We start from the raw sequence: 11143 nt of genomic DNA on the forward strand, positions 1-11143 counted from the left end.
TTCAAATCCCTCTTGGAAGGAGGAAGGGTATGAGGAAAGGAAGGAAGACATAAATCGAGGAAGGGAGAGAGGGACAGAGGGAGGGAGGAAGACATTTTCATCCAGGGAGGCCACCTGGGAAGGACGAGAACTGACGGCAGGCCTACCGCTGTGAGGTCGAGCCCCCTCGGGCCAGGTGCCCGAACTTCCCCGAGCCACGATTTCCTTGTCAGTAAAACGGAGGTAATAGTTACCTGCCACAAGTAGTTTGAGGGTTAGAAGTATCTAAAACGTTCCCAGCTCAGTGGCCGACAGGTACGACGTGCTCGATGAACAACAAACAGTATTTGGTGCCAACAGCTCCCGAGCCAGCACGTGATAGGTGCACACAAAACGATTCTGGACCCACGAGTGTTGGAGAGCATCTTGTCTGTGTTAGACATCTTACCCCGTCTCCATGTGCCTACCCGGGGGATGGAGCGGGCCCACTGCCGAGTCACCTTCTCTCGCCCTCTCTCCTCTGCCAGCTTGCAGCCTCTCCACATGTATTCCGTGTGCTTGTTGGTTGGAGTGTTCCCCCTCGTGCCCTGGGGACCCGTCTGGGAAGTGCCTAAGCTCCACCTGGACAACTGCCGGCAAGCGTGGTGGACGAACTTGCTGTTGCTGAATAACTTCCTGTCGGTCCGGAATGCGGTGAGTCCCGAGGCATTGGCTGCGAAGGGGCAGGTGGGTGCAAAGGCCATGTCTCATGTCTCAAGGTCCCGTGAACTTCCCACGGGCCACCTGGAGGCGTCCGGTCCCCTTTCTCCTGGCATACTCTCTGCAGAAACAGTGATGCTGTGGGAAGGCGGGCTGTGAGCAGGGAGGCTAGTCTCTGGGGATGGAGGGGTGGTGACTACACCAGTCTTGGCAGGGGCAGTGGCTGGGAGAAGCAGAGGAGGAATCAGGGGGCTGGGCATGGTGGGGCCAGCCATCTGGGGGCATGTCCTGAACGCAGCTGACCCTGCTTCATCACGGGTCCTGTCCCAGTCCATGGCACCCCGGGTGATGGACAGTTTCTTCACCTCCACACAGACGGCCTATGATGGGGTGGAATGACGCACCACGCCCTCGCCGTAATGAATTCTATTCCATTTCAAGCCAGATCTGACAGGGCAACAACATTTGCTTACACCGGGCTTGGCTTCCCCAAAGCCCTAATTTCCTCGTGGTGAACTTGGAGCAAATGCAAGTGAGACAGCTGTAGCTGCACCATGTCCCTGGCTCAGCATACGCCTTGCAAGTGCAGCCGAAGAGAGGGCCACTAGAGTGGGGCCATGACGCAGGGAACCACTTACCGACTAGACGCTGCCTTCCGTGCACGAGGGCCTGGCAGCCCCGACAGACAGGGCAGGCGTCACCATCACACTGCCTTCAGGTGGGCCCACGTCTGGGACGCGGGCCATGGAGGCTGCAGACTGGCTTGGGCTGCGTCGCCTCTCTGAGGTCAAGTCCACCTTAGATCCTGGGAAGCAGGGGGGTGAGGGCTGCCACGTCTCAGACCTCACACATTTCCCCACCCTGGAACTTGTCTCCAGTGGCACAGAGAAAGCTGTCACTTCTGTTGGGTAAATCCGGTCTTCCTTGAATGGAGGGGGTGGGCGGGGAGGCCAAGGTGCCTTTTGTTGCTGAAGCCAGAAGATGGCCCCCAGGGGCTTCCACACTGGAGGAGAAAGACAGGTAGCTGCCTCCTTCTGCACAGACGCGGACAGCCTGTGGAAAGAGGTGGCTCGGGCCAGACGGTCTCATGTCAATCATGCGTGGGAACTCTGCGTTTCCCACTAACTCGTCTGGAGCTAGGCCTCCACTCTGAAGGGGTTCATTCTCTCCTCCTAGAGTGGGGGTTGGGGAGGGTGGGTGAGGCCAGGAGGCGAGAACCGCAGTGACCCTTCTGCCTCTGCCACCCCAGAACAATAATTAAGCCTTGCACTTGTGTAACATGATAGAGTTTGGTTCCCACCACTGTCCTTGGAGATGAGCTTTATTTTTTAAGCAAGAGAGAAAAATGAATGTCTGTTTTGGAAATGGGAACCTACCATCCAGGCTTGTTACAAAGATTAGATGTGGTGAGGTATCTGGGACTCAAAAGTCCCAGCTCTTCCTGCGGACCCCCCCCCCCCCCACTTCTCCACCGAACTGCTCTCCCAGTCCAGGCGGGAGGACAGTGACAGGTAGACCTGGTCAGTGACGGAGAGAGCTCACCTTTGCTGTCTTTTCAGTGCAACGGCTGGACATGGTACCTTGCCAACGACTTTCATTTCCACCTCATGACGCCAGTGATTGTCTTCGTCCACGGAAAGTGAGTCTCATGGGGACATGTTTCTCCCTGTGTGTCCTGTCCCACAGAACTCCGAGAGGGCGCTCCAGTTCTGGGGGGAGCCGCTTTGGGCCCTGGGGCTACGAACCTCTCAGAAGTCTGCCACACACAGTCGTCCACCGTCTACCTTCTCCAACGTTCCCCTCCAGTCTTCGTCCCGCAAACCAGTCTGTGTCCTTGCAGAGTTCTGACCGGAGTGTTTCCCGTGGAACACTGTTCCTATAGACATTCCCACATAGTGACGTGACCTGTGTGCTTGTCGGTTTCAGGATTAACTGTTATTTTGATGACTGGGCATCCAGATTGTTTCCAAGTTTTCACAATTATGAATGGCACTGCGGTGAGAGCCTTGGAACACGCTGCCCTTTCTCTTAGTTATTTCCTTGGGGACATGTATGCAAGTGGAATTGGTAGGTCAAAGGATAGGAACGATTTTGTGACATACTGTGAGATTGCTCTCCAGAGAGAGTGAAGTGATTTACCGCACCCCAAGCAATCCATCAGTATACCTGCTTCTCCCTGTTGGAGATTTATCACCTGAATTTTTGTTAGTTTTAGGAAAGCTCTAAACTAAGACCTCAATAATTCATGGAGAAACTGACAGTTTGTGCCTTATCCATGCCACATTTTAAAAGATTTATTCTTCTCATTTGTTAAATTGAAGAACATTGGAAAAAACATTAGGATGGCTGTGGCTAGTGTGGCTTGGTTGGTTGGAGCATTGTCCTGTAACCAAAAGTTTGCGGGTTCAATTCCCGGTCAGGGCACATGCCTAGGTTGTGGGTTTAATTCCAGGTCTGGATGCATAGGGGAGGCAACCAATCAATGCTTCTCTCTCGCACTGATGTTTCTCTCTCTCTCCCTCTCTCTCTAAAAAGCAATGAAAATTGTCCTCAGGTGAGGATAAAGCGCACACACACACACACACACACACAAACCCCAAGAACAACAAAAAACCCTGTTAGGATGAAGGGAGGGGGCACAATCACCCTGGACCCATTCCCTCCTCAAGGAGATGTGAATTCATTGTCAATATTTTGGTGTCTATCCTTCTGATCCTTTTCCACACAGCTTTTTATGCAAGAAAGGATTCTGCATATACACTTTAGTGTGTTTCTTATTAATAGTTTTATGGCATAAACTTTTCCCCACTGGATTACGGCCCATCCCAGTGACCTCATTTCACCTTAATCATCTCTTTGAAGACCCTGCCTCCAAACAAAGCCCCACTGTGAGGCGCTGGGGGTCAGAAGCCCGGGAAACACAATGCAGCTCGTGGCAGTGTCTATCAGGGACTGTTAGTCTAGCCACAGTGGTTGTTGGCTGGTGCAGTCTTGTCGGACTCCTAAGAGGCACCACGGACGGGGCTCAAGCCCCCCCAGGGAGCTAGACAAATATTTGCTTGGACGAATGGGGGTTTTTGTGAGACGGTCAGATGGGATGGTTTACCCCCCACCTAGGACAATCAGTTCCCAGGACCTCCCTATGCCACACCTGGCGGGAACCTACTTGAGGGTCCCCGGGACTGAGGAGACCTGACCCCCAGGTCAGCGTCTTCCTTAGCTGCCGTGGAAGACGGATTTCATTTCCTCAGACACAAGTCCACATTCTCCAAGCCTGTGACTATGCAGCTACACTGAGCTTTTAAATGAAGGGAGGGGTAAAAGGGAGGCTTTTGTTTTCTTTGGACAGTAAACTAGCACAAAATGCCAGTCTTTTAAGTGAAGGGAGGGATAAAAGATAGGCTTTTATTTTCTTCAGACAGTAAACTAGCATAGAATGCCAGTCTTTTAAGGACAGAGGTGGGGGTCTGGCAACAGGTGTGGTAAATGTGCAGCATAAATGTGCTGCCAACCTGCCCCACCCACACTCACTGCAGACATCACTCATCAATCGCAGCACCACTGAGCTCAGACTCCACCTCCGTTCCAAGCATCAATGCTACACTGGAAGGGCACTCTGGATGAAAATCCTCTTCTCCCTGGATCGCTGTGGTGATAACTGAGTGGTAGCTCATCTCTTCCTCATGAAGAACCATGGCAACGTCAAGCCGTGGAATAGGGCTGTCAAAGGCATCACCCCGGTGGGGCCATGCCTGGAGTGGCTTGTACCTGTGCTCTCGACATTTCCACTGCAGAACCGCTTGGTTCCAACCCTCAAAGTTCTGAGCTGGTACAACCAGATGGTGCATCTCTCTGAGCCCTGCCCCAGAACCTCCTACATCCTGCTGCGACTCCCTCATGACCCCTCTGTGACTTATACACGCACACTCCCAAAACGTGCAGGAATTCATTTGTGTGGGATCTCCCTTGACCCACTAGAAAACAGTAGGAAAATGCTTCCCTCTTTCACCCTCTCCCACCCCAGACAGTTTTCATTCAGGTGTATTTCATGAAGCTCTGCGGAACGTTCTGGAAGACTTGCACATCGGCCACCTTGATGGCTCATCCTCGCCCCGAATTTCCTGCTTCCCTGTTCCACTGCCCCATCCCTCACTTCTACCTCCACGTGAACTACTTCCTCCCCGACATTTGTCTCAGACTCTGCATCCTGGGCCTGGAATGAGTACCTGTGCACCCGCGTCCCCCCTGCCTCTGACAGTGCCTTTCTCCCAAATCAATGGCCACTAGTCTGCACGGCACTTCACATGTGACACGGGACGTTCCCAAGCCTGGTCTCATTTTGAGCTGTGTAGTCAACCTCAGGATGAGGCAGGTAAGGATGCCTTTACTATCCCATTCTGGATAGGAAATAAAAGTTCAAAGTCCTGCCCAGGGTCGTGCAGCTGGTCACTGGTCAAGTCTGCGGCCTGACTCAGCTCCTTCAACTCCAGCCCAGCCCCACTCAGCACCACCGCCTCCACGTCAGCCTCTCTTAGAGGCCGGCCTCGCCTTCACCAAGGTTTCCAGTCCTTCGTGGCCACAGATTTTGCGGTGAGGGAGACTGAAGAGCACTCTTGTCAATGTCCTCTCTTCTTTGCAGAAGTAAACGTGTCCTTGTCCTCCTCGGGGCCGTGCTGTTCTTGGCGTCTTTCATGGCCACTGCTTTGCTCACACTGGCTCATGACCTTCCTGTGGCAGCTCCCTCAGAAGCCAGGTAGGCGCGGTCCCCAGCCCACCCTGCTCTACCCCCCCCCCCCCCACCTGCCCTGAGAATGGCCGGGACCTCCTAGGGAGGGCTGGGAGTAAATGACAGGCTGTTTGTGCTGTGCACAGTGGCTTCTGGAAACACTGGGTGGGGAAGTGTTTGAAAAAGTTGATTGCACGCTTGTTTCCAAACTTCTGAACCTTTCAACTGGCACTGGGGGTCCTCTGGCCACTGAAATGCTTCTCAGAGGAGAGGAGCGCCCCCATGTGTCCATATTGTGTTTCTCCTCCAGTGGCAAACCGCTGCTGGGAGGCTCTGATGTTGGATGGAGAGACTGAAAGGTGAGGAAGCTGGGGTTGCCCCTTCAAGGTCACAGGCTACTAAGTGCCGTAGGTGTGAGTTGAACGAGGACCTTATGCACTGTGCTATTTTGCCTCCTCAGTGAGGTATGACTAACAAAGCTTCCTTATGACCACCCTGTGTATTATACAGGCTACACGCGTACAACTCACCTGCTAATCTATTCTCAATACAGCAGTTAGTGATGCAAATGAAGATCAGATCCTGCCAGCCCTCTGCTCAAATTCCCCCAGTGGCTGTCCATTGCTCTCAGAGCAGAGCCCCTGTCTGACCTCGCCCATCACACCCCATTTTGCCAACTCCTGGACCAGCCATGCTGGCCTCCTTACGTCCACACACCAGCTGTGCTCCCTCCGCAGGGCCTTTGCACGTGCTGCTCCCTTACACGAGAATGCTTTCCTTTTAGAATCTACGTCTTGGCAGGGCTTGCTCCTTCATTCCTGCAGGTGTCTGTGCAAATGTCACCTTCTCAGAGCAGCCTTCGTTGACCACCTGATGTAAAATAGCCCAGGACCAGCCCTGGCACATTAAGTGCTCAGTGTGTATTGGAGGAAGGGACGAATGAGTGAATGAATGAATGAATGAGTGCACCCTAGGCCTTTTAACCCTGGGAGTGTCATGCCCTTCGGTCACTTCATTGGCCCCTGCGGGCATGGCCAGGTGACCCAGAGGAGGCTCACCACTGCCTCGCCCAGTGGTCCTTATCACTGGGGTGTGGCCCAGGCCACCGAACTTTGTACAAGCTCCCAGGGGGAGATTAATTTCTTTCGGAAGGGGTTCAGTTCTGAGAATCGCATCTTTCGAGTCATCCTTACATAGCAGCCGCCAGAAACAACTACTGCAAATGAACGCAGCCATCATATTTCCCTGGGACCCCGGGTGGAGGGGCCCAGGGGATTTGGAGCCTTAGCAAGCCGGCTGTGGCCTGCAGCAAGACCGTTACTGAGGAAATGAGCAAAGGTACCCCAAATTTCCCTTTGGATTTGCTGACGGACTCAGTGGGCATCTGAGAGGCTCCCTTCTCCATGTCCAGGTCAAGCACAGCCTTTTGTCTTGTTCCCTTGTGTGCTTCAGCGAGAAGGTGGCTGCGCTGTATTTCTCGGAGTACTACACTAAGCCCCACTGCCGAGTCGGGCCCTTCCTCGTGGGCGTCTTTCTGAGCATTTACATGCACCGAAACCGCCAGGCGAGCACCCTCCAAACCAAGGCAAGGTTTCTTGTTTCATTCATTTTCATTTGAAAGTGATTCAAGAGTCACGGCAAGTGGCAAAAACAGCATGGGTCTTGTGTCCCTGTGACCCAAGCTCCCCATGGGTGACGTGTATCACAACTACAGTACACGGTCACAACCAGGAAAGTGACATCGGTCCATTCACAGACCTCAGATCCGCTGGTGTTGCGTGCACTCACTTACGTGTGGGTGTGTAGCTCCGCGCAGTTTCATCACGTGTGCAGGTTTGCGTAACCGCCACTGCAGTCGGGGCCCAGAACTCCTCTGTGGCTGCGTGGATCCCCCTGTGCTACCCTGCCATGGCCACGCCCTACCGTCCTCTACCTAGCCCTCACCCTAACTCTCCTGACCACTGCCCCGAACCCTGCACTTTAGTCCAGTGTGGGTGCTGACGGAGGTTTATGACGAGGCACAAAACGGGGCAGTTAGTGTACAGAAGTACACGCACAGCGGCCACGCCGGCCCTGAGCGGCATCTCTCCCGCCCCGCAGGTGCAGGTGGTGCTCAGGTGGATTTGCTCCCTGGCTGCCCTGTTCACGGTGGTCGCCGTGGCGTACACAGTGGACGACACCTCGGGCACCCGTCCGGCGGCCGCTGCTGTCTACCAGGCCCTGCACAGGACCCTGTGGGCAGCGGCCCTGGGCTGGGTCGTGTTCGCGTGTCATGAAGGCTACGGAGGTATGACGCTCGTGTGCTCACACTGTCCCTGTGAAGGTGACGAGTGTGAAAACAGTGCACAGAGGGGCTCTTATTTGTTGGTGAACAACTCAAACATCCACTTGTCTACTGCCTTGGGGAAAACACCCCGCATACTCTGAGATTTTCACACTGGCTCGTGTACACAGGTAGGTTCTAGAAGGAAAGTCTGCAGCCTCTCCGGTGAAGCTGGTTTCCACGTTGGGAGAGAGCAGGAAGGTCATGAGAAAAGCCCCAGCACAGGAAACGAGAGTTCGAGTGCCACCCGGCCTGGCCTCGGTTTACCCCACTGTAGGCGGAGACTCCATGGAGGCCCCCTCCGGCCTGCTCCTGTTGAGCCTGGTCATCAGCCTGCAGGAAGTCAAGCAGAAAGGGGGGCTTACATGGAAAGAAAGGAATCTTCTCGATCACATGGCCAAACCCTAACACTGCTCCCAACTGTGACCGTGATCCGGCGCTGCCCGCAGGGTCTCAGAACGTGAACAGGGTCTCCCCTGGCCCGGCGCGGCCGTGCATGATGATGCGGTGGCAAACGTCGCAGTCTTCCTCCTAACGTGGAAAGTCCTGCTGGAGGCGAGCCAGGGGCCCCTGCAAGTCCCGGTTAGAGGGGAGGGGCTTCGGTCAGAGGGTGAGGCAATTGTGCAGCCTCCTCCTTCCAGAGTAGCGTCAGCCGGCAGGGGGCGATGGCTCTGTTAATCCAGGGGCCCGACAAGCCCTTTGGTTCGTTCCTGAGCGATTTGTCTTTGCCGTGAGTGTTGTCAGTAGCCAATCACAAGGACAGGGGTGACCGATGTCCTAAGTTCGTGTCCAACACTGGTTTAAGATGTCAAGATCGACTGGTAGGTGGAAGTGGGAGGTGGTGGGTTAGGTACAGTTTTAGAAAACGGGGGGCCCTGTGATGACCTGTAGGAACGTATACCTGAAATAGAACACCTGAGAAGTGTTTAACTGAGACTTGCAGGACGAGAAGGGATGTCGATGGTTAGAAGCACCGTCTCTGTCATCTGCGGTCAGTGTCAAAGCAGACCACCCCGGGCTTGTTCCTCCGTCCGGGGTCTTAGTCTGCGGAGTTGCCCACGTTTCTCCCCCTGTTAAAACCTTTCCGTGGTGCCCTGTCCCCGGCAGCAGAGGTGCTCAAACTTTAATAGCAGGTGGGCCCATTCTAAAGGAATAAGAATTCTTTGGGATCCACATTATGGAATATTTGTTTTGAAGGGACCTAGAAGTCGATCAAATGCCAGCTGCCCAATCCTGGACGAAGAGTCCAAGTATTAACTGCCTTGTGCCAAGGCCTAGCAGCTCGTGGGGCTGCACCTTGAACTAGAACCCAGGCTAGTGAAAGGACTGCAGCTTGTTTTAAAGGCAGGATGTTTGAAACCCCCCTAGGGAAGTCAGCTGACTGGAAACTCAATATCAGCCTCTCGTACTTTTTCATCTTCCTGCAGTGGGGGGTTGGGTGTGTGTGTGTGTGTGTGTGTGTGCGCGCACACAGGCATTCTTTTAAACATGAACTAAGACCTTTCAAGAAGAAGTCCACAGACTTAGGGGCAGCACCCGGAGGGTGCAGCGACGACACGGTGCCTTCACGGGCCCCACAGGGGCTCGCGGCTCGGTGACTCGAGGCCTGTTCCCTCCAGGTCTGGTGGCCCAGCTGCTCTCCTGCGGCATCTGGAGTTTGCTGGCCAGCATCAGTTACGCTTGCTACCTGGTGCACCCGATCGTCATCATCCTCTACAACGGACTTCAGGAAACGCTCATTCACTACACAGACACGAACATGGTGAGTCTGCAGCTCTGCGCGGGTCGTGGACGTTCTCTTCTGGGGCCACAGGCAGCCTGCCGGCTCTGTTCGACGCCTGGCGCTGTCCTGGCGGGGGGCCTATTGTTCTTTGTTTTACTGGAGGGCGGGCGGCAGCACAGCCTCCTATCTTTGCTTTATTTCTTTCAGTTTTAATGGTCAGGGCTGTTTGTGTACAGATCCACTTCCTGCAGCCAGGACGGCAGACTTTACGGTCCACTCACTACAGGACTTTGATAGTAAGATTGCGTCCACTCTGCTCTCCTTCTCCCCAGTTCTACCTTTTCTCTGGACACTGTCTGCTGACCTTCATCGCTGGGCTGGCCCTGACGCTCTGCATCGAGAAACCCTGCCGGGAACTGAAGCAGTGCCTTCTGGGATGGATGCCGGCAGGGCCAGGAACCGTCTAGTAAAACCCCCAAGTGGCGCTTTATTGGTGGTGAAGGACGGAAGCAGGGGTGGCCTCATGTACCTAACAAATGTGCCTGTGTCCCTGCCCAGGGTGACAATCTGATTTTGAGAATGTTTATAGTATTCACGTTCTCTGTGTTTAATCTGTGAAAGAGCTCTCAGTGTTTACTAGGAAGAAGAGTTCTCTGATCATCTTTTTAGTAGTGTAATAATTGCCCTTGCATGTACTTTTTAGCAAAAAAAAAATCTGAATATTTTTGGTCTCATCCTGTATTTTTTCTATATCAGTGATCATAAGAAAACATCAAATATAGTGAATTGAATGTAATTGGGCTTAAAATGCTCATTTTTCTTATTAGAATCACACTGTAGAATTTTCCTCACCATAATAGTTTTGTGTTATTATAATACCTTTGTAGACTCTTAACTTTTTCTTCGATGCTCAGGATGATTTGACTCACTAGTGTGCACAATTCGTGGGCTTGTTGTTACAAGTCTTCCAAACACGACCTTTTGTACAACTTGGTCCCTGAGTTAAATTGTTAATCTCCCCCCAAAAGATAGGAAATTCTGCCCTGGCCAGATGGCTCCGCTAGTTGGAACATCGTTCCACACACCAAAAAGTTGCAGGTTCAATCCCCGATGGGGGCACATACAGGAGGCTACTGATGGATGTTTCTCTCTCTCTCTCTCTCTCTCCAACCCCCACCCCCCCAGTAAGCCTATCCTTGGGTGAGGATTAAACAAAGATATGAAACTCTAACACCCCCATGTCTGTTAGGACGTGGCCCTATTTGGAGTAGGGTTTATACAGAGGTGATCAAGCCACTGGGTGGGGGTGTGGTCCTAATCCAGTATGACTGTGTCCTTCTAAAAAGGAAGTTGGGACGCAGGGATAGATGTGCACAGAGGGGAGATGATGTGAAGACACGCAGGGAGAAGATAGCCATCTGCCAGCCCAGGGTCCCCAAGGATGGTCCCAAGCACCAGGCACTAGAAAAAGCAGGGCGGGATTCCCCTCGGGCCTCCCCAGGAAAGCGTGGGCCTGTCCACTCCTTGGTTAGGACGTCTAGCCTTGCCGAAGAGTGAGGCGACACATTTCTGCTGTTCCCACCCAGCCAGCCCGTGGCTCTTTGTCCCAGCAGCCCTACAAACGAACATAGCCCGGCAACAAACACTCCTGAAGGAGAGGGAGGAGATGCCAGCAAGTGGCTTCTGGCTGACC

General features: G+C 53.5%; 1 protein-coding gene across 1 annotated transcript in view; it reads left to right on the plus strand.

Moving 5' to 3' along the window:
• The window catches only part of LOC112322862 (O-acyltransferase like protein), a 50681-nt gene extending 40283 nt beyond the window's left edge, over nucleotides 1-10398 (plus strand). The window contains exons 10-16 of the mRNA XM_053912251.1: nucleotides 507-672; nucleotides 2238-2317; nucleotides 5318-5431; nucleotides 6857-6989; nucleotides 7505-7691; nucleotides 9347-9489; nucleotides 9783-10398. Coding sequence (XP_053768226.1) covers nucleotides 507-672; nucleotides 2238-2317; nucleotides 5318-5431; nucleotides 6857-6989; nucleotides 7505-7691; nucleotides 9347-9489; nucleotides 9783-9917 — 958 coding nt within the window. The 3' untranslated portion in view covers nucleotides 9918-10398. The remainder of the gene's footprint in view (nucleotides 1-506; nucleotides 673-2237; nucleotides 2318-5317; nucleotides 5432-6856; nucleotides 6990-7504; nucleotides 7692-9346; nucleotides 9490-9782) is intronic.
• Nucleotides 10399-11143: the final 745 nt, after the last annotated feature.

This window comes from Desmodus rotundus, chromosome 10, assembly GCF_022682495.2.
Source record: "Desmodus rotundus isolate HL8 chromosome 10, HLdesRot8A.1, whole genome shotgun sequence".
NCBI lineage: Eukaryota > Metazoa > Chordata > Mammalia > Chiroptera > Phyllostomidae > Desmodus > Desmodus rotundus.